Source organism: Podarcis vaucheri (genome assembly GCF_965113315.1).
Source record: "Podarcis vaucheri genome assembly, chromosome: 6".
Taxonomy (NCBI): Eukaryota; Metazoa; Chordata; class Lepidosauria; order Squamata; family Lacertidae; genus Podarcis; species Podarcis vaucheri.
In genome coordinates, this window is record NC_138764.1 from 104,233,417 (window position 1) to 104,257,370 (window position 23,954).

Below are 23,954 nucleotides of genomic sequence, written 5' to 3' on the forward strand. Positions count from 1 at the left end.
TCTGCTGGATCAGGCCAATGGCCCATCTAGTCCAGGATCCTGGTCTCACAGTGGCAACCAGAGGTGTGTGGGAAACCCAAAAGCAGGATTTGACCACAAGAACATCTTCCCTCCCTGTGGTTTCCAGCAACTGGTATCCAGAAGCACTGCTATCTCCAACTGAGAATAACCATCATGGTCAGTAGCCTTCAATAGGCCTCCTTGTCTAATCCTCTTTTAAAGCTACCTACGCTAGTGGCCGTGGCCATGGCTGCCTCCTGTGGGAGAGAGTTCTAAGGTCTGCACAGTCCTAAGTACGCGATTGTGCATTACTGCTGGTTTAAAGGTAAAGGCACCCCTGACCATTAGGTCCAGTCGTGGCCGACTCTGGGGTTGTAGCGCTCATCTCGCATTCTTGGCTGAGGGAGCCAGCGTACAGCTTCCGAGTCATGTGGCCAGCATGACTAAGCCGCTTCTGGCAAACCAGAGCAGCGCATGGAAACGCCGTTCACCTTCCCACCGGAGTGGTACCTATTTATCTACTTGCACTTTGACGTGCTTTCAAACTGCTAGGTTGGCAGGAGCAGGGACCAAATAACAGGAGCTCACCCCATCGCAGGGATTTGAACCGCCGACCTTCTGATCGGCAAATCCTAGGCTCTGTGGTTTAACCCACAGCGTCACCCGCGTCCCTACTGCTGGTTTAGATGGCCTTTTTTCTGATCCAGGTTACTCCCGACCATGAAAGGCAAGACAGTCTTGCCAGGCTCACACAGCTTGCTCATGCTCCCCCTTAAAGAGCACACAGAGAGGACAGTGCTTGAAAAGACTACTGGCCTGCCCCGCAGTGCCCAGTTGCCAGAGAGCGGCGAGCCGGAGATCCCAGCCCCCTTTCTCCAGCAGGCTGTGATGCAAACATCTGCCTCCCACTCAGCCCGATACTCCAATGTCCTCTAAGCATGGAGGCTGCAGTCATCACTTCTCCTGCAAGCCAGGCCTTGACAACCCTGTGCCTGCCATGTTTTAGAATACAACTCCCATCAGCCCCAGCCAGAACGGTTGCGTTGACATCAACTCTAGCATCCCACAGCCATGCTGGCTGTAGCTGATGGGAGTTGTAGTCCCAAATATCTGGAGAGGGCAGTAGGTTAGCAAAGGTGGCTGTTTGTGTTCATTGAATTCTTTGCTAAAGTCTCTCCCCCCCCCTTCAACCATCATCTAGAAAAGTGTTCCCCAAATTTGGGTCTCCAGCTGTTTTTGGACTACAACTCCCATCATCCCTAGCTAGCAAGACCAGTGATCTGGGATGATGTGAATTGCAGTCTGAAAACAGCTGGAGACCTCAGTTTGGGAAGCATTGATCTAGAATATCCTAAGATTCTTGGCTTTTGCCTTTCATTTAAGTTCATCTGCCTGCAAAGATGTGTGAAGCCATCAAAGGCAGCAGAATGGGACTTTATGACCTAGCACAGCCTTCCTCAGCCAAGAGGCCATCTCCAGCCATTTTGGACCACAGCTCCCATCAGCCCCAGCCAGTGCAAGGGGCTCTCAGGGGAAAGGTGATATAAGAGGCAGCAGAATCCCAAAAAGCAAACCGGGCCAGATAATTCAAACACCACAGTTTTATTGGTGGAACTGAACTTTCATCTTCAAATCAAACTCTTTCTCCTAATAGGGGGTGCAGGTGGGGCCTGAACACAAGAGGGATGGGCGGGCGAGCTCCAGGGTCAACATTCACGCTTTAATTCAAAGGGGCCAGAGAGGGCGAGGTGGGGGGAGGCTCCCGCTGCCACATGGGGGGGCCCCTGCGCTCCCTTGCCCAGCCCCCGCCACGTCCTGTCCTCGTTGGCCGGTTTTGTGAAAAATGAGGTTAACTGGGAGGAGGGGAAGAGCACAGTCAACACACATAAATACAGACATACAGTTAACAAAAATAGTATTATTGTATTCACAACTGAATAAAAACTACTCTCCGATATATACAGCCGAGCATGTACAGGGTGGCGGGGAAAGGGGGCAGGCAAGCCGCACAAGGGATTCGGGCAGGACAGGCGGGCATTGTGAGGTTATGTCATAAGCGGACTTGACGTTAGAGCAACCCAAGGGGTTCAAAATGGTGCGACCCACAGAGGGAGGGACCGGGCATTTTGCGAGGGGCCTCCACCCCACTCCCCCCGAGTCAGAACCAGGAATGGGAGCTTGCGCATACCCCCCCCAACCAAGCCCACCCCTCCCCAATTCCCTTGGCTGCTGCAGAGACCAAGAGAGAAGCAGACTCCCCATCCCCAAAGGAAACCGCTTTCTTTTCCTCTCCCTACGACCATTTCTGAGTGGCCTGCAGAAGCGGCTTCTGAGCACAGCTGGCTTTGAACACCCAAGGCCCCCCCAGTGCCCCATCCGCCCCCTTCGACCCTGAGGACCAAGGCCTCATGGCCGCAGCTAGGAGAGGGGTGGGCGATGAATGTAAAGCACTGAGGTGGCGCCGTCAGGCAAGGCCCAGCCTTGTGCCTGGGGCTGCCTTGCATCTAGAACACCCACTCCCCGCCCTAAGGAAGCCCACTGTGCTAGACCGGCCGCTGCCCCCCACCCACACAGCTCTCCCACTTGCAGGGAGGGAGAAGAGAAAGTGCTGGCGTGCGCATGCACACCAGCTAAATCTGGGGTGGCAGGCAGTGGGTGGGAGAAGCAATTTCTGCCACTCTCTGCAGAGCCTTGGGGAAGCGGACGCACGCCCAGGCAGGCAGGCAGGCAGGCAGGCAAACACAAACACACACAGACAGACACAAACCATCTCTTCCCATCAAAAACATAGCCTGGTCCAGCACACGCTGTTGATTTTTGCTCTTACTGGAAGTTCTCTGGGCTGCCGCCAGGGAGAGTCCCCGGAGAGCCAGCCTAGCAATTAGCAGCTGATCATAAACACCTTCCAGAGGCTGCTCCGGCTAACGGACTCTCGTCTCCCTTCCTGGCAGCCGGTCTCTCTCTCTCTCCCCCCCCCCCCCGGCCATCTTGCGCCTGCTCTTTCCTTGTAACCGGCAGAGGACGGGCTTCTTCTCATTGCAGAGGACGGGAGGGGAGGCGTCTTTCTCGAGAGAGGGGGGCAGGGCCGGGGAAACGGAGACGTGGACCAGGACCGTGCCCAAGGGGCCAGTGCAGCCACCCCCCAGCCACACTGGGGACTATCAGCCACCCCAGAAGGTCGAGCAGGACAGACGGGGATGGGGGTCATTAGCTGAGGGCATGGGAGTCTAAAGGGAGTGCTCTGGACTGCAGTCCTCACTGCCAAAAGCTCCTTCCAAAGAAAGAGGCTTGTCCGCCCCCCCCACCCCCCCGCACATGACTGGCCTCCATTTCCTTCAGGTGTGCAAAGCGAACACTGGCCTGCATCCTGTGGGGTGCTGAGGATTAGCACAGGGCTAGGGAGACTCCCTTAGAAATAAGCTCGGAAGGGATGGACACGAGACCCGCGGCAACATTAAGACCCCTCTTGACCGTCCACTGGGAATAAGGGGAGGCGGATAGGTTTGGGAATAAGAGGTTGATAGTGGATCCTTCCTTTGACTGTTCCCATTCCAGGGCTCCCATGCACTTGCCTCATCCTTCCTCCTGCCCTACAGAACAAGGGGGTCCCTCAGAGACGGCACCCCCTTCTCCTACGCTCACTGCAGGGTCCCCTCTTTGGTCATGGGAGGGGAACCCTCAACGCACTCCCACATGCAGGAGGCTCCCACGCAGGTCAGCACAAAAGGAGTCTCTCTCCATCGGCCTTGCTGACCTCGGAAGGCGTTTGCAGTGCTAGAGCTCGCTAACCCAAAACGACCCACGTGGCAGAACACACACACACACACACTCACACACACACACACACACACACACACACACTTCCTGGAAGTAAAGCAAACAAGAGCCAGGCCTGCCTTAGGGGGGCTTTAAAAAAAAATAATACTCAACCACCAAACGAAATACCAGGAATGTGAGTAAAAGTGATTAAAAGGAGCAAGGGAAGCCCGCTCCTGGGGGTGGGGTGGGGGGTTTGGAGGCACAGCACCCAAAGGTAGGGAGGGATACAGGTCCCTATGCATTGGAACAGTAACCTGGGGTTGGTTGGAGGTGTCTGTGGGGCAGGAGGCACCAGAAAGAGGTCTGTGAGTTGTTGGGGGGAGGGAGAGGATGACACCTGGGGTCAGAGTGGGGGGTTTGCTACACGGAGGCCCACCCCCCATCTCCACCCCCCCCCTGGAATGATCGCAAGGCTGAGGGACAGGATGCGCAGCGCGTCCCTCGGCGACGGAGCGCAGGCCGAGGTGGGTGGTGGCGGCAGCGGAGAGTCCGTCTCTGGCTATTTGCGGCTCAGGAGGGAGCCGAGAAGGACGACCCCGGCCACGGTGGCCCCCGTCCACAGCCACTTGTTGAAGCGTTCCTGGCCTTTCCTGCTCTTGGCCGCGGCGTCGTTCCCGTAGAGGTCCACAAACCTCTCCTGGAAAAGAGAGAGAGGGAGGGGGAAAAGAAGAAAAACGAGGGTGAGATGTGAAGCAAGGCAAAAAGTTTCACTGACAGCTGAGATCATGGGTGACAGAATGAGACCGGGAAGGGCAATAGCTCAGGGGCTTCGCCGGCAGAATGCCCCAGGCTCAGTTAACAGCAGCACCTCCAGGTAGGGCAGAAAGAGACCCCCTGCCTGAGCCTCAGGAGAGCAGCTGCCAGTCAGTGTAGGCAGTACAGATCTGGAGAGACCAATGGTCTTAGCACAAGGCAGCTTCCTGTGCCCTGTGTTCCAACATGCATGAAAACAAGGTTCTTCCTACGTGGTCAGAAGGCGAGGAGGACTGCTCTGGCAGCTCAGCAGGGAAGAGCAACCGTGAGCAGGACTGAGCTGAGGCACCACCTCAGGCTCCAAATTAAGGAGACTGAAGGATCTGGTGCAATTTAGCATGTTCTCTCAAGTGGGACATGGTGAACAGGAAGCCCAGGTAAGGCTCTGTCACAGCACATCCTCAAGGAACGGATAAGTGATGCACAAAGTTTTATAGACCACTATTCATTAAAAAAAAGTATCAGAGAGGTTAACGACAATTGTACATGAAAGTTGGAATCAGAAATCAGCAAACTGTTGTGGAAAGATGTATTCTTAATAGCCTGCTTAAGCCTGAGAATCATAGAGAGATGAGGCAAGCCTCCGTCCACCCACCCACTTCACATTTCTTCATCAAAAGGTTAAAAGAAGCCACAGTCGAGAGCCTTATTTTCTGGAGTGTGGCTTTAACTTGGGTGCAGCTGACAGCATAAACTGTGTCGTTAGAACTGCACAAAACTCGCAGCAAACAAGTACCGAAGAACAGCCTAAGAGAAGCAGACAAGAGGCTGCAGTGAAGACACCCAAGATCCCGTCTAAGGTGCCCTGGAAATCTCCTGCGCTGACCAAATAAGAGGAATTGATGGCCTGGAGCATCTTGGTCATGCATTCCCTGATTTGCAAAGTGGCCTCTAACAAGCAAATTGCTTAGGAACGTCGAGAGGACTCTTGAAGGATCCTTCCTCAGTATCTGTAACGATATCAACAGCACTTCTAGCCCCTGATCCTACAATTGCGAATTATCTGAAACCAGGATTCACTCTACTTGCCGTATTTTTTCGTGTCTAAGATGCCCCCATGCATAAGACGCCCCCTTTTTGGGGGGACTCCAAGTTAAGAAAACACCCCTCAGCACTACCCGTGTATAAGACGAGCCCCAATTTTAAACCTAATTTTTTGGTTAAAAAAACCTAGTCTTATACACGGAAAAATATGGCAAGTTTTATTTTTATGTATCACATTTGTCACACTGTGTGTGGTGATGGGAGCATCAGACAAGGGCAGGAGAGAGGAGAGACCTCTCCAGACATTTGGAATACGGTCCACCAAGCTAGGGCCAATTGCATTCCACACATCAATGACTGCATGGCCTAATAAGCACATAATTTCCTCTGACTGCACAACTGAATATCCTGCAGCATCTCAGTTTCCTTTTTTCTGCTTTTTTTTTTAAAGCTTCTAGTCCTTAAGCCTGCAGAAATTTGAAAACTTGGGCAGTGCTTGGTGAAAATGCCAGAAGCTAGAGGGAGTTTGAGCAGGGCTTCCAGATCCTTAAAGGTTCAGGGTTGAAACAGATGCAATAGAGATGCAATAAGCCCACGTCCCTTCCCAAAGCCAAGCAGAAATTATACAACAGAATAAGCAAATATGGGAACATGCAATCTGTACAATATATTTGGGACTGCAGGATTTGGGTTTTGCCCCCACCGTCTTTTGGGTGGGCACAATCCTTTCCCTTAAAGTTCCTGCGCAATCCTTTTCGGCAAAGCCATCCCAGGGGAAGCAGTTTGCTGCGGAAAACGCTTGCTGATTCTTTTGGATCAGCACTGCAGAAGGGTGCTGGGTGGGGAAGAGACAGGGAAGTGACATTAGGCAGTTTCTTAGCAACGGCTCAGAATAGATGCTTTTGGTGCTGACATAGTCTATCTCTTCAGGCCCCTTCTGCCCCGTCACTGGGGAAGGAAATGACTGGGAGTTTGCTCTGCGTTTCGCAGGGGTCCGCTAGGCAGACTTGGCGTCTGAAGGGAACCAAAAACCACCAAGCCCAGCTCACTGCACAAAAACACAGGACCCCCCAAGCCCTGGAAAATCCAGGCTCTTAATATATGATCAGGAGAAGCATGAGATATGTTTCTGGCCCCCTGGTGGGAGTGGGCAGGTGCACTAACACAAGCGGTACCATGCCCCCCACCTAACAGAAGGATGTAACTGCCTTTTGGGGTGAAGGATGAATTTCTGCTGTTTCCCCTAATGGATATGAATTTGACGACTCTGCATTTTTATACAGAAAGTTTCAAGTGTTCAGAAGACTTTGCATCCCAGTGATCCTTGCAAGGTTAGCCAGCATAATGAGCCACATGTTGTGCTAGAAGAGACAGCAGGGTCCAGGGTGTAGAGAGAGAAAAAAGACTGAGCCTGACCAGAGTGTCTGCTCACTGTGCCACAGCGGGGTTAGCAAAAACGGCCTATTTTGCTTCCTCCGCTGAAACCTGAAGCAGTTGTCCGGAGGAACTTTACGGAGGGATCAAGGGACTGTTATCATCTGTGGGCAGAGCAATAGGGCTCTCTGGAGTCTGCTGTGAATTATCTGCAAGACTCTTGAAGGACAAAGTCTTCCGCTTCTGTGGTGACCTTCATGCCGCAGTGACTGCAGAATCGGCTGAGGTGTCCAATGTCCGCTCTGAGCGAGTGCTGCGGCATCAGTTTCAGTTTCTGTGGCACGACGATGATGTAGCAGCAATGCATCCGCCAACGTGAACGCCTGACCTTTGCCCCTCTTGGCTGACTAAAACTAGCTGGGTGCATGTGTGCTTGGCCGGATGGGCCCAGGATGTGCTTAAGGTGCCATTATGTGAGCCGTCTTCGAAATTCCCGAGGCGCCAGGCACATTGTGGAGCAGGTCCAACTGCAACCATGTGGAGATCTCTGCATGCCAAGTTGGCAACTGACATCTCCATCTAGCCGGCCCTTCCAGCTTTTGTAATCAGGCAAGCAGGAGTATTGCACTTATATCCCACCTTTCTCTACTAGGACTATTCCTCATGGTTCACTTCCCTTAGTTATTCCCTACAATGACTCTGTGAGGTAGGCTAGGAGGATGTAACTGGCCCAATGTCACCCAGTGAGCTTCATGATTGAGTGAGGATTTGAACCCTGATCTCCCAGGTCCTAGTCTGACACTCTTAACCACTGCATCACCTTGGCTTCCTAGAGTACTTCTGCTATGGGGCAGCTACATAAATAAATATGGGGAAAGCAAAATATCACTTAGAGATGGATCTGAAATATTTTCCTTGAAGCTTGAATTTGTTTTATTCTGGATTGTTTTATTTGATGTTTTAATGTGTTGCAAACCACTTTCAGATTTTTTTCTTTAAAATATAAAGCGGTATAGAAATGAAAAGACTAAAAATTACCACAACAATAAATTCAGCTAGCGAGGGGAAACGGCACGTAGACATTCCACGGTGGTGACCGCAAACTAGGTTTAAGGTGCATTTGGCAATCAGCTTGTATATCTAAGTTTCTAACACTGTCATCTGATGAGCAGGGATTTGGTAATTCTGCTGTTTTGGCTGTGCAATCCTGTTCCCTGTGCAGAAAAAGCAGAATTAAACCCATCAGCTGGTAAAATCAGTGGTGTCAGCTGACAGGTGGGTGGCTATGGTTTGGAGAAAATGGCCTCATGAGCCAAACTGGACTCCTTGGCAGGCCAAGGTTGGACCACAGGGCAGCGATTCCTCACCACTGATGCAAATGGACAATTGCCAAGAAAATCCAACATGGTCACATCTGACTTCCAAAGAGAAAGCTTCCCAAAAGTGAGGGGACTGGTAAGAAGGAAAGTGAAAGGAAAAGGATATATATTTTTATATTACACACACACACACACACACACACACACACACACACACACACACACCATTGTGTGAGTGCTTTGCAAAGAGGGACCTGCAAAGCAAAGTGCTGAAATGACAATCCCTAGTGAGTGACTTCATACAGCATACTATGTACCAGCCTTCCCCAATCTGGTGCCCTTGAGATGTTTTGGACCACAACTCCAATCGACACAAGCCAGCATGTCCCCCGCAAATGTACCTAAATACTCCCCAGTTCATTGTCTGCAAATGGGTGAGAGGAACATTTTGTTCCGCACTATCAAGCTGTCTTGATTTTATGTACGTGCTGCTGTCGTTTTAAATTGTTTTTATGTAGGAAGGATGAAAGTTGAATGTCCAAAGAATGTTTTCTCCCTGAACATTTGGAATATTTGTGAACATTCCAAGCTGTCTAATCAGCTCAGTTGCTCAATATCGCTAAGTGGTATACAGAAAACTGAAGCAACAACAGATAACAAACAAAAAATATTACAAAAATTCACAGGTACATATAAAAATGTCTACATTAATATAAAGTCACTAATACAGTGGTACCCTGGTACTCAAATGACTTGGCTCCTGAACAAACCGGCTCTCGAACACTGCAAACCCGGAAGTGATTGTTCCAGCTGTCGAACATTTTTCAGAAGCCGAACGTCTAACGCAGCTTCCAATTGAGTGCAGGAAGCTCCTGCAGCCAATTGGAAGCCGCGCCTTGGTTTCTGAACCATTTCAGGAATTGAATGGACTCCCAGAACGGATTAAGTTTGAGAACCGAGGTACCCCTGTATATATCAGGCTTCCTTAACCTCAGCCCTCCAGATATTTTGAGACTACAATTCCCATCATCCCTGACCACTGGTCCTGCTAGCTAGGGATCATGGGAGTTGTAGGCCAAAAAACATCTGGAGGGCCGAGGTTGAGGAAGCCTATTATATATAAATCAATATCAATTCATTATCCATCTGGCACACCCTCCTTCCCAGCCTCCGCGTTCTTACCCAGGGTGCTAACAAACTCCCAGCTCACCCACAAAACTCTCACAAAGAGAAGAGTTCCTGGAAATAGCGGACATCACCCTAGTCTCTCACTCTAGACTTGTTTTTTACAGGCAGCTCAAGGTGGAGGATACTTCTTCAGGCTGCCCACAGCTGTGTCCCATTCAGCTGCCGTTCCAGGTACAGTAGGTTAGCTGAATTTCCCAAGGGGTCCAATATGTGAATTAATGCCTGCAAATTATTTATTCCACAAACGAGGCAGAAAATTGGTACAAACTTTGAAGTGCTTACAGACACAGGCTGGGGAAGCACAGTACAGCCTGGATTTCAGGACGGAGGATGCAGCTACCGAGAAAAGGCAGAAAGGCTACAGGCACTTGGAACACAAGACCCATCACGAGTGGGGCAGTGGGAGGAAAAGGCACAAGCTGGAGGCAGGAGACACACCACGAGGCCTGGCCGTGCCGAAAGTAGACAAGCTGTGCTCAGTAGGAGGTTGCAGGGAAGAGAAAGCGGCACTTTGTTCTGGCCGAAAGAAACACCCGCAAGGCATTTGACCCACTTGCCAAGCTGGGGGGCGGGGAAGACCCTGAGGACAAACACCACATGAATCCAGCGCTAGGACAAGTCACCCCTTGGTCCAATGATGTGCCAGGATAGCCCACTGTACTGCACACCCCTGGCCCCACTGAGACGTTCACCACAACCCTGGCTGCCCTACAGGCGCGTCTTTTCAAAAAAGCACAGAGGAATGGGAGAAAGAAGTGCAATATTATCCAATTAAAAATAAAATAAAATAAAAAACAGCCAATTTACAATCCAATTTGTTGGATTATGATTTGACGGATTTGTTAACTGGATGTTCTTATTGGAAAACTAATAAAAATGATTTATAAAAGAAAGAAAGTGCAATATTACGCAGCCTGCCTATTTCATACATCCCTTGAGCGCTTGATGAAGCCTTCCCTTGGCCTCTGCTACCAAGCGTCTTTCAAGCCTTTCTGCTGAGGTTCTGCAACCCTCTCCAATTTGGCAAAATGATTTCTTGAGTCCGGGGCCCATATGCGAAGGGCTGGTGCAGCCCCAAGGAGGACAAGGCCCATGACTTCATCCCACAGAGGATATGGTACTTCTGCTAACGCAGCCCAAAATAGCCAGGCCTGTCGCCTGTCCCATCCCTCCTTGCCACAAGATCTGTCATATGTCTGGCTCATTCTTAGTTGGTGATCTTTTATAACCCCCAGATCCTGCTCAGCAGCTACGTTCTCCACTCTCAATCCCCGGTCCCCACTGCTGTTGGCCAGCTGCACATTTGAACATTGCCTTCAAGTTCAACAAACAGTCAAACGACAGCAGAGCGTTATCCCCCTGGCAGCCCAGTGCTGTTATCAGTTCTTCCATGAACCCGGCGGGGAGAACAAAGGAGCCACAGTGCCGTCTCTGGGGCTTTGCCCAGCCTTGGGAAAGTTTCCCAGGATGGCATTGCAGAGAGCAGTGGGGTCGATTTCCTTGGCTTTCGCCAGCTCTCCTGCCGAGGGACGGAATGCAGAAGGTGGTGCAAAACTGGGCGATTCTGCAAAGCCGCAACAGGCAGTACAACAAGCTGTTTTACGGTGCATTTTCCGGGAACCAGCCTTGGAACAGGGAAAGCAATACCTTAAGGGAGCGGGACGCGGGTGGCGCTGTGGGTTAAAGCCTCAGCGCCTAGGGCTTGCCGATCGAAAGGTCGGCGGTTCGAATCCCCGCGGCGGGGTGCGCTCCCGCTGCTCGGTCCCAGCGCCTGCCAACCTAGCAGTTCGAAAGCACCCCCCGGGTGCAAGTAGATAAATAGGGACCGCTTACCAGCGGGAAGGTAAACGGCGTTCCGTGTGCTGCGCTGGCTCGCCAGATGCAGCTTTGTCACGCTGGCCACGTGACCCGGAAGTGTCTCCGGACAGCGCTGGCCCCCGGCCTATAGATGTGAGATGGGCGCACAAACCCCAGAGTCTGTCAAGACTGGCCCGTTCGGGCAGGGGTACCTTTACCTTTACCTTTAAGGGAGCCATACTTCGCGGAGTATGTGCAATAGTGCAAGATCCTCACAGTCAACTAACATAGAGCCTACACTCAAATGTCTGGATCTGGGGTGTGCGCACACGCATGTGTGTCAAAAGATGTTGCTTCTAGTCAGGTCTCATTCGTGACCTGCCATTGGAGAGCTTCACCATCACCCCAGCCTCATATTGCAAGTGAGAGATGGTCAGCAGCCCTGGGCCTTCTTCTCTTCTGAAGCCCTGACCACTTGAGGCCAGCTATGGAGCCCCCTCTTTTATGCCCCACCTCCTCATTTAGGAGGGAGCTTGCTTCAGGCTAGTGGCGATGGCTGTTACCTGAGATGGCCCCACTTCTAGGAATTTCCGTGCCTACAGAAAGAGACCTGCCTGACTCCTGCTCTGCAGTCATTTAGCAAAGTGGCTTAGAGCTTCTTGCCGGGCACTCGGTGAGAGGCTGTTGATTCAGTGAAGCTGTGATTTGGGGCTGTTGGGCTTTTCCAACTAAATCCTATGCTGTTTCCATTTTTGTTTTAAATGGCTTTTATGCCTCCTCTAAGCTGCCTGAAGTGAGTATCTGAAAGACAAAGTGTGACTCATCAGATAGGAAGGTAGGTAGGTAGCACCCAGGAACATCATTCACACTGACCTCTCACCTGCCCTTAAAGTAATTACAGTGGTGCCTCGCAAGACGAAATTAATTCGTTCCGCAAGTCTCTTCGTCTTGCGAGTTTTTCGTCTTGCGATGCACGGTTTCCCATAGGAATGCATTGAAAATCAATTAATGCGTTCCTAGGGAAACCGCCTTCAGACCAGGTCCGGGGACAGTCTGTCCCCCAACCTCTTCTGAAGGCTGGGGGGGGGACAAGGGCTTTTCTTCCCACCCCCAGCATTTAAAAAAACCCCGGGACAGCGGAGGACTTCTCCGCTGTCCGGGCGATCTTAAAATGCTGGCGGGCGGCATTTTAAAATCGCCCCAGGACAGCGGAGGACTTCTCCGCTGTCCGGGGCGATTTAAAAGCCCCTGGGAAGGCAGGCAGGGGGGACAAAGACTTTCGCCCCCCGCCCGCCTTCAAAAGGTGTTCCCGGCCCCCCGCCCGGCTTCGGAGCAGCGTTCCGAAGCCGGGCGGTGGGGGCAGGTGTTCCCTCCCCCCCGCCCGGCTTCGGAGCACCGGGAGAAGCGATCTCCCCGCAGCCCCTTGCTTCAAAAGAGGTCCGGGGGCAGCGGGAAGCGCTTCCCGCTGTCCCCGGACCTGGGGCTGCGGGGAGAAGATCGCTTCTCCCCGCCGCCCCTTGCTTCAAAAGAGAAGACCCGCTGTCCCCGGGGCAAGCTTCGTTTTGCGAAGCAAGCCCATAGGGAAATTCGTCTTGCGAGGCAACTCGAAAACGAAAAATCTTTTGTTTTGCGAGTTTTTCGTCTCGCGAGGCGTTCGTCTTGCGGGGTACCACTGTAAAGTTAAGAACATAAGAACATAAGAACATGAAGAGAGCCTCGCTGGATCAGGCCAATGAGCCATCTGGTTCAGCATCCTGTTCTCACAGTAGCCAACCACATGCCCATTATGGGAAACCTGAAAGCAGGATTTGACCTTGCTTCTTGCAAGCAGAAGCATCGTTGCCTCTAACTGTGGAGGCAGAGCATAGCCATCCTGGCTAGTAGTGACTGACAGCCCTCTCTTCCATGAATCTGTTTAATCCTCTTTTAAAGCCATCCAAGTTGGCGGCCATCTCTGCCTCCTGTGGCAGGGAGTTCCATAGTTTAACTCTGCGCTGCATGAAGAAGTCCTTTCTTTTATCTGCCCTGAATCTTCCAGCTTAGGAGCAGAAGCACCTCTGGCTGGGTCCCTCTCCAGCCTCTGACCTAGGCAGGCATTATTGGGATTGTTCCCTGGACAGATCAAGGGCAGCACCCGTCATTTAACAGACCTGGAAAAGCAGGGATGTGCGCTCCATATCTCCCCCTCCTCTCTCCACCGCTTTCAGAAACCCGCTCCCCCTTTGCAAGACCAAAACCTCAGCAGGGTTCCCCGGGCTTCCTGCAGAACTGCCAAAGAACTGTGCCACACACAGCAAGGCCACCGATGACATCAAGAGCTGCAACCGTTGCTAAGGGTGCTGGGAGGTGTTCCCAGCCTTGAGGTCACAGGGGAGACCGACAGACAGCTAGCTCGCCCAATGGCTTGTGTCCAAGATCCCCACTTCGGAACGCACAGAACTCCCTCCCTCTTGTTGTCATAGCATCCCTGAAGCATCCCAGCAGGGTCTTCCGCCATCATTTGGTCCCAGCCCACTTTGGCAACCCATGTGAACAAGAGGCTGGAGCCCCTTCCCTGGAAGGAAACGCTTAAAGCATTTGGGGGATTGAGCTTTGTAAAAACATGGCTTTAAAGTCGTGGGCATGGCAGAATTTCATAAAACTAGGCCTGGTGTGGAGTAAGCAGGCACAGTTTTTCTCCCTCTCTAAAATATACCATCAGCAACAATTTAGTTATTGCCTTCTACACTGTCATCTCAAGGTCATGCACAATAAAAACAGCAAAAAGAAAAGCTTGAAACTCAAATAGTACTAGAACTGGGAGTTATCCAATGAAGCTGACTGATAGGAGATTCAGAATAGTCCAAAGAAATAATTAACTTGTGCACAAGAGGTCATGATGACCAATAACTAGGTGAGGTGGTTTGGGGGGAAAGGCTAGGCCTAAATTCTCCAAGCTGGTGTGCTCCAGAGATTTTGGACGACCACGGGTCGCAACATCCTACACCTGTGCTTGCTGAGACCGACTGGAGTTGTGCTTCAAAACATCTGGAGGGAACTAGCTCTCAGCTAGGAAGGTTTGTGGAAGCCAGGTCTTTCAACAGCTGGTAGCCATGATAGGGAAATGGAGCCTCCACACTCAGAAACTGGCTACCAGATGCTGGGCACAAACCACAGCAGAGGCCTATAGGCTGCTTGCAACGTTTGTGAGCCTGCTAGGGGCACCTGCTTAGCTATAATAATAATAATAATAATAATAATAATAATAATAATAATAATTTATTATTTATACCCCGCCCATCTGGCTGGGCCTCCCCAGCCACTCTGGGCGGCTTCCATAAAAACCAAAAATACAATAAAATATCACACGTTAAAAACTTCCCTGAACAGGGCTGCCTTAAGATGTCTCCTGAATGTCAGGTCGTTGTTTATCGCCTTGACATCTGCTGGAAGGGTGTTCCACAGGGCGGGCGCCACTACCGAGAAGGCCCTCTGCCTGGTTCCCTGTAGCTTTGCTTCTCGCAGTGAGGGAACCGCCAGAAGGCCCTCGGCGCTGGACCTCAGCGTCCGGGCAGACTGATGGGGGTGGAGACGCTCCTTCAGGTATACTGGACCGAGGCCGTTTAGGGCTTTAAAGGTCAGCACCAACACTTTGGATTGTGCTCGGAAACGTACTGGGAGCCAATGCAGGTCTTTCAAGACCGGTGTTATATGGTCTCGGCGGCCGCTCCCAGTCACCAGTCTAGCTGCCGCATTCTGGATTAGTTGTAGTTTCCGAGTCACCTTCAAAGGTAGCCCCACGTAGAGTGCATTGCAGTAGTCCAAGCGGGAGATAACCAGAGCATGCACCACTCTGGCGAGACAGTCCGCAGGCAGATAGGGTCTCATCCTGCATACCAGGTGAAGCTGGTAAACAGCTGCCCTGGACACAGATTTGACCTGTGCCTCCATGGACAGCTGTGAGTCCAAAATGACTCCCAGGCTGCGCACCTGGTCCTTCAGGGGCACAGTTACCCCATTCAGGACCAGGGAATCCTCCACACCTGCCCGCCTCCTGTCCCCCAAAAACAGTACTTCTGTCTTGTCAGGATTCAACCTCAATCTGTTAGCCGCCATCCATCCTCCAACCGCCTCCAGACACTCACACAGGACCTTCACCACCTTCACTGGTTCTGATTTAAAAGAGAGGTAGAGCTGGGTATCATCCGCATACTGATGAACACCCAGCCCAAACCTCCTGATGATCTCTCCCAGCGGCCGCATGTAGATGTTGAAAAGCATGGGGGAGAGGACAAAACCCTGAGGCACCCCACAAGTGAGAGCCCAGGGGTCTGAACACTCATCCCCCACCACCACTATGAAAAAGCAGGATACTGGGGCAGGTAGATGAAAAGGTACTATGAAAAGCAGGATACTGGGGCAGGTAGATGCCTGATGCAACAGGGCTCTTTTGTAGCACTTCCCACCTCCAGTCCAGCTTGCTGTAACCCCCCAGATCCAATGTGGGCCCTCTTCCACCTCATCACCGGTCACAGCGCCGGTTCCTCAAGCGTTGCCAGGCCAAGTCATGGGGGTCTGCACTTTCAGCAATCTGACTCAAGCAAGAGTGGCTGCAGGGAGCCCCAACCGATGCCAGCCCTGCCTGTGCCCATGTGCTGCTCTGGCCATCTGCCTCAGGTTGCCAGGTCTCCATTTGGTACAAGGAGGTCTGAAAAGAGCCGTGTCTATGGCGTTGCATGACACTCAAAAGCCCCCTAAGCCCAGAGTGACCCTGGAAATGACAGGACTCTGCGCTTCGCTTTTATCATGTGCATGATGCTTTCAACCTGCTGTTTTAATAAGGCTCCCATTGACAGCAGTTTAGTAAAATAAAGCACTACCATTGCAGTTTTGCTGGTGAGGAGCAGAGGAACAGAAGCTAAGAACTGCTTTGCAGGATAAGAACAAGGGCTTCAACAGTGTGGGCAGATCATAGCCATTCTGGCTAATAGCTATCAATGGCCCTGCCTTACTCCATAAATGTATCTGATCCTCTTTTTAAAGCCATCCAGGATTGTGGCTGACACTTGTCTCCTGTGGGAGGGAGTGCCATAGTTTGACTATGTCGTACTTGAAGAAATATTCCTCTGTCCTGAATCTTCCAACATCCTTGCACTGAAAAGACATCTTAGGTGGATACTTAGGTAAAGGACCCCTGCCAGTTAAGTCCAGTCATGAACGACTCTGGGGTTGCGGCGCTCATCTCGCTTTACTGGCTGAGGGAGCCGGCATTTGTCCACAGACAGTTTTACCGGGTCATGTGGCCAGCATGACTAAGCCGCTTCTGGCAAAACCAGAGCAGCAGACGGAAACACAATTTACCTTCCCACCAGAGCGATACCTATTTATCTACTTGTACTTTGACGTGCTTTCAAACTGCTAGGCTGGCAAGAGCTGGGACCGGGCAACTGGAGCTCACCCCATTGCGGGGATTCGTCTAGGGCAAATCATTATCTCTCAGCCTCAGACCTCTGAGAGCAGCAAACTACCCCTTTGGGCTGTTGTGAAGATCAGTTCACCATATCACACTCCTGGGTTCTGATTTAAGAGACACAATCTGTGTACCTCCATCTTCTTCTGCAGCTCCAGAGAGCGCTTACAACACAGCTGAGCTGGTATAGGTGCTGCACAGCTGTTTGTGCATTCTGTGATTTTTCAGATCATAAAAGGGGACAAGCAGATGGTCTTCTATAAGTATTCCCCCCACCCTGCCCTGTGCACCTTGGCCAATGTCGCAGGTGCTCCTGTGGGAAGCGAGCTGCAGTAACATGTGAGCATTTGCATCCGACTCTTCAGCCAAAAGGTCTCCCAGAGCAGCTTACATACGATCAAACTGACTACTGAGCAAACCGGGACGGCACTTTTGAAGCAGATATCCTGACTCTTCTCTTCCGATCTTACCCTGCCCACACTCACACAGAGTGTGTACACAGAGTTGAGATACCATTCCCACCCATATAAAGCAGCCTCCCTCCCCACCCACTAGGCTGGTGTCATCCAGATGTTCTGGACTACAACTCCCATCAGTTCTGGTAATAATAATAATAATAATTTATTATTTGTACCCCGCCCATCTGGCTGGGTTTCCCCAGCCACTCTGGGCGGCTTCCATAGAAACCAAAAATACACTAAAATCACACATTAAAAACTTCCCTGAACAGGGCTGCCTTAAGATGTCTCCTGAATGTCAGGTAATTGTTGATTGCTTTGACATCTGAAGGGAAGGCAGGTGCAGGTGCCACCACCGAGAAGGCCCTCTGCCTGGTTCCCTGTAGCTTTGCTTCTTGCAATGAGGGAACCGCCAGAAGGCCCTCGGCGCTGGACCTCAGTGTACAGGCAGAACGATGGGGGTGGAGACGCTCCTTCAGGTATACTGGACCGAAGCCGTTTAGGGCTTTAAAGGTCAGCACCAACACTTTGGATTGTGCTCAAAAACGTACTGGGAGCCAATGTAGGTCTTTAAAGACCGGTGTTATGTGGTCTCGGCGGCCGCTCCCAGTCACCAGTCTAGCTGCCACATTCTGGATTAATTGCAGTTTCCGGGTCACCTTCAAAGGTAGCCCCACGTAGAGCGCATTGCAGTAGTCCAAGCGGGAGATAACCAGAGCATGCACCACTCTGGCGAGGCAGTCCGCAGGCAGATAGGGTCTCAGCCTGCATACCAGATGGAGCTGGTAAACAGCTGTCCTGGACACAGATTTGACCTGTGCCTCCATGGACAGCTGTGAGTCCAAAATGACTCCCAGGCTGTGCACCTGGTACTTCAGGGGCACAGTTACCCCATTCAGGACCAGGGAATCCTCCACACCTGCCCGCCTCCTGTCCCCCAAGAACAGTACTTCTGTCTTGTCAGGATTCAACCTCAATCTGTTAGCCACCATCCAACCTCCAACCGCCTCCAGGCACTCACATATTACCTTCACCGCCTTCACTGGTTCTGATTTGAAAGAGAGGTAGAGCTGGGTATCATCCGCATACTGATGGAACACCCAGCCCAAACCCCCTGATGATCTCTCCCAGCGGCTGCATATAGATGTTGAAAAGCATGGGGGAGAGGACAAAACCCTGAGGCACCCCACAAGTGAGAGCCCAGGGGTCTGAACGCTCATCCCCCACCACCACTTTCTGAACACGGCCCAGGAGAAAGGAGCAGAACCACTGTATAACAGTGCCCCCAGCTCCCAGCCCCTCAAGACGGTCCAGAAGGATGTTATGGTCAATGGTATCAAACACCGCTGAGAGATCCAGCAGAACTGGTCACCGCAGCCTGCAAAGGCTAAGAGATGCCTTTCCCCACAAGGCATGCTTGCAACCTGGGGACTCAACCCTGGTTGTGTTTACAGTGAGAGCAGAAGCCTCCTCAGCCCCCTAACACCCAAGATGCTGAGGGGTGCAGGTACGGCTCTCGTATTTCTAGCCTGGGACCAGTTTCCAGGCAGGGACCAAAAGCGTGGCACGATGTCTACAAAGCGGCAAGACATGCAGGGCTGCACGTTTGCAGAGTACAGGCTGGGGAGGGGGGAGGAGAAAGCGGGATGTCAGCAATGCTTAGGTTTCAGGCAGGCAGAGAGATGCCTTCCCTGCAGAAGACAGATGCTGGGGCCGGAGAGCCCTCTGGATAGAATCGCGTTGTGTTGAAGAGGGAAACGGAAAAGCAAGGCAGCCTGTCTTGTGCTGCGCATCAGACAGGGGGGCTGCCTTCGCAACAAGCACCCCAACATGTTGCTCTAGTCCTCCCACTTTCATCTAGAAATACACAAAACCTGTGTGATGTCGCTGCATCACACTCGTGGTTCCCCTCTCCGCAGCAGGGGCACAGAAACTCTGGGCAAGGTGGCCAAGGAGAGCCTGGCTGCTGGGTCAGGCCAACGGGGACTCGCCTGGCGGTATTTGGGGAGCCACCACTGAAAAGTCACCACCCTCCGCACGTCCCTTGGAAGGGGCCTACAACAAAGGGGCTCAGATGATGACTGTGGGGCCCGAGTTGCTTCATGTGAGTAGAGGCAGTCCTTGCAGTATCAGGGTCCTGAGCTGCACAAGGTTTAATAGGTCAAAAGCAGCACTTTGAATTGGGACTGGAAACTAAGGAGGCTTTTCCTAATAAATGAAGAACCAATCTGATCATTTCTCAAATGAGTATTTAAACTCCACCTACCAAATGTAGGCATTCCATCTTCACTCGATGAAAACCAACTGCTCTTGTCCACCTGGCAGCCCTACTTTGAGTTATTTTTTGCAACTTTCTGGTTGAGTGTGTGTGTGTGTGTGAGAGAGAGAGAGAGAGAGAGAGAGAGAGAGAGAGAAGGTAGGCTGAGAAGCAGTAAGGAGCAATACTGGAAATAAGAATGAAAGACAAAATTGTGCATGTTCCCATATTCTCGTACTTAGGCTGCAGTCCTGTACCTGCTTAACATGGGAAAAGAAGCCCCACTGAACTCAAGGGGACTTACTTTTGAGTAAACATGTATGGGATCCTGCTGTCAACTTTGCAAACTGTCATGGGTGCTGCTTGTTGCTAGCATCCATTTGTCCTGAAAGACAATGGAATGTGCCTCCTCTGCTGATAAAAATAGAATTTAAACATATTCCCTCTACAGGTAGGTATATATATATATATATATATATATATATATATATATATAGAAGGCCTGGCTATAAGAATAAAACAAGTATAACTACTTTAACATGGCTTAGGGGTCAGATTTGCACTATTATTTCAAGAACAAAGAAGTATTAAAGGAGAACTTGTTTTAAATAAATGATTTAAATTGCCTCTTTTTCTTGCTGATTTAAACCAATCCACCCTGTCTCTAATTAAGCAACGTGGAGAGTAAATGGAAAATTCTAACGATAACACCTATCCTGAAATCATTTGGGGTCAGTTAATGTGACCCATCCTCTCTTACAGATTTTGGGGTGCTGGATCCAGAGAGAAAATAAGATCCACAAATCATCTGGGTTGCAAACACATGTGAGAGAAGTGACTGATAAAGAATGCAATACCTGTTTCTTAGGGTTGGTTTCTTAAAATTTGACATATGCTGACATTCAAACACACACACACACACACACACACACACACACACACACACACACCACAATGCATTTATTACATCACAAAGGACTCCAGGGTCATATGTAAGTGCTCTCACTGTAGACCTTGTGGCTAAAATTACAAGGAATTGTGAAGTTCCTTGCAACTTCCTCTGACCTCATCACGTTAATTTCTGAAGAAATAGTGGAAGGATGCCAAAAGACTGATGTAACCCTGTCAAAATACATATTAAAGGCACCTGAAAGGAATATATGAAAAATGACCAGTCTACATTCACAGGTTCTTAGAGTAGACTTCTTATTACTTATGACATTTCCCAACTGCCACAAATGATATCAACAGGAAGCAAAACGACTGATGTCATCATAAGTGATGACCAAAACAATGCTTCAGCCAATCAGGAAGGAAGGGAAGTGCATGTTTCATAGTAAAGTGGCTATTTTCCAATAAAAGGAGAAAGCACTTTGCCGAAATCCGGAAGAAGTTGACTCAAGTGTTGTACCATATGCTTTACGTCAGAAGATCATTGTGTATGAGCAGCCAAGGAAACGCTTTTTTGGAAATACCTATGATTAGACAGACATGTGCCCCATGTCAACTGAGTCTAACATTACACATCCACCTCTCCAAATACCTGTGCAGGCTCTGATGGCTTCCCACAACAGCAAGGATTATTGCTGGCTTTCCTGGACATCATGGATGGAATAAGGATAGGACAGTCAAATGCGGCCAAAACATGTAACTTTATTATTACGATTTATTAAATTTCTATACCACCCTTCAACCGAGGATCACCGGGTGGGTCTACAATATAAAAACACAAAAATACATACCATAAAAACAATAACCCTCCATTATTATATATATTTTTAAAAATAAAAATAAGCTTGATGAATGGACAAAGTGACTGGATGGAAATAAATAAACAGCTTCAGAAGACTTATTAACCTTTGATATTTGGGTTCAGAGACCCAAGCATTTTATCAAAACGAGACTGGCCACAACCACTCATGAACCAGGTAAAACTAACCTAAGACTACGGCTGGGCTGGACCAAAAGCTTATCTTTCTCTGGTTCCCATGCACAAGACTCTTTTGAACAAAACAAAGGATATGGGATGAATTCAAAAAGAAAAGGTGTCCCTCAACACCACCAACTGCAGCTGTACTATTTCAACCACAGTTTAAGAAAAGTGAGAGTACAGAATGATTTGCCAATTGGCATAAAGGAGGTTTGGGGAAATTTGCTGATTGGATTGTCGACAATCAGATAAAGTCCACAAATCAAACGAAGGAAGGTTTAAGCCAGGCATCCCCAAACTTGGCCTTCCGGATGTTTTGGAACTACACTTCCCATCATCCCTGACCACTGGTCCTGTTAGCTAGGGGTGATGGGAGTTGTAGTCCCAAAACATCTGGAGGGCAAAGTTTGGGGGTGCCTGGTTTAGGCAATACAGAATTTATATTATTTTAGTATTTTCGGATTAAAGACTTTTGAAAAATCGCTGGATGTGAATTCAAAAGAAGGATTAAGGCAGTTAAATAATTTTGAAAAATTAATATGGCAAAAAGGGACAAAAAATTCCCAAATATATATGGGCCTAGGACACAGAAGGGGAAAAGATTACTGGGACATTAATCCCAAAGGATATCTGGAATTTTTTCTCTAAATATACTGCATTATTAACACGGAGAGATGCAATTAAACTTTGGGTGGTGTGGTATCTAATGTCATCTCAGATATCTAGAATATATATATGACAGGAAGAAAGGACAAGATGCTTGAAATACGGAACAGATAGAGCAGATTTTATCCACTGTTGGTGGAATTGTTCTGGGGCTAAAAAGTATTGGTTTGAAACTGCATCTGATATAAGCAATAGAGAAGCATCTCCCCTCCTCTGCATGTTGCACCCTGGGAAACTGCTGCTATGGAGCAAAACTGTGACCCTGCAGGGGGCTCAAGCTGGGAATTTTTCTCTGGCTCTGAACTTTATTTGTGCCAGAGTAGAATTCAGGGGTTTCCAGCACTTGCCACTCCCTTTCAGAGAAGCATCACCAATCCCCTGAAGCTTATTTCAGGGCCTTAGCCTGGTGAATTTCACTGGCGTCTCCACCAACCCCCTCTGCCCTGCGATGGCCACCTTGCTGTACTTCCAAAGGCAGGACTTGTCTCTGATGGGAGCGTCCCGCACTGCTAGAATCTGCATCACCACCCAACTGTGACAGACATGCCAGTCATGCTATGCTTCAGTGTTTTGTATCCTACCCCATGCCTGTTCCTTTGGCAGGTATGCCCGCATGCACACAAAAAAGACCCCAGGAGTTTTTTTTGGGGGAAGCAAAATATCTGTAACAGCTTGGCTACTTGAATTTTGCTTTGTTTGTTTGCTTTCTGCCTCAGGCGTAGTCCACAAAAGAGCTCTGCCTTGTGATACAAATAAAAATCTCCTGCGCGTTCAGGTTAAGCAGTGGGGAAATGAATGGGTCCTCACGCAAAGGCCGTTCCTCTGCATCAGCTGATCCCGCCAGAACAAAGCAGTTTGCCTCCCAGGTGCCCCTCTTTGCCTTTTAGTTGCTGTTGCTACTGACCAAGAGGGTGACTCTTGAAGGACACATCCAGCTCCTCTTTGTAGAGGCACCTTCTTCTCTGTTCCCTGACTGGGCTTGCAAGGCCCTCCTGCACCCTGCATCCCAACAAGCCCCTCCCCACACCAGCTCCCCATACACTGACATCTCTGCTTCCGAGAGGGAAGCTCCAGTCCTTTGTTCTCCGTGGGACCAATAGTCGATAGTCTGTGGGACAAAGGAAGGAAAGGGAGGGAGGGAGGAGGGAGGAGGAGACCCAGGAAAACCCTTCTTTTCTGAAGCAGCTCCTTCAAACAATAGCCCATTGTTCCAGAACCCATCGACCTGCCACACCCCAAATACCCTTTGGCTGCTTGCTCCTGAGGAAGGACACACACAAAAAAAGGAATCACTTGAAAGTTCAGGGCCAGAGCTGATGACTCTGGAAAGCAGAGACTATCAGAGCTGCAGTACAAAGCCCTTTGGCATGGCCAACCGTGCTTCTTCCCATGAGCTGATTCTTCTGCAAGGAAGCTGTCACTCTACTGCTGCTCCAAGCTAACTTTTTCCAGGCACCCGCCAACTTTGCTGCCATTACTGGGTAACCACTGCCTGGCCGAGGAATCGAAGAGGGGGTTTCTGTATCCACATAGTCAGTAGTAACCTAATGCTGACAAGCTTACTTCAGCGCCTCGTCTCACAAGTACAAAAAATATTGCTTCCATCAGAGAAGTGTTGTAGACCAGTACTTGCTGTGCATGCAGAAGATTCCAGTTTCAGCCAACGACCTGATTCTGTTTAAGGCAGCTTCCTATATGTCCATATGCTCCCAGAGGAAGCCATGGTGCTTTAAAGATGGGGATAACAGTTGGGAAGAACAAAAGGAAATTCAAATTTCAACTAGCTCCTGTGCATGCTCTCAGCCTAAGAATCATTTACAGTGGACTCTTGTGATCATGCTCTGTGTGCATTGAAAATGTGGCAGTTTGCCTTGCCATGCAATAATCTTCAACAGGAAGAAAGCTCCCATGTGAAGAGATTATTGCCATACCAATGAGTTGTTTACAGGTTATCTGAAAC

The 23,954-nt window shown here is 50.1% G+C and overlaps 1 protein-coding gene across 3 annotated transcripts in view; it reads right to left on the reverse strand.

Moving 5' to 3' along the window:
• Window positions 1-1,586: 1,586 nt before the first annotated feature.
• The window catches only part of BCL2L1 (BCL2 like 1), a 54,016-nt gene continuing 31,648 nt past the window's right edge, over window positions 1,587-23,954 (reverse strand). For all 3 annotated transcript variants that reach the window (XM_082226523.1, XM_082226522.1, XM_082226524.1), the window contains exon 3: window positions 1,587-4,456. In XM_082226523.1, the coding sequence (XP_082082649.1) occupies window positions 4,319-4,456 (138 nt within the window). In that variant the 3' untranslated portion in view covers window positions 1,587-4,318. The remainder of the gene's footprint in view (window positions 4,457-23,954) is intronic.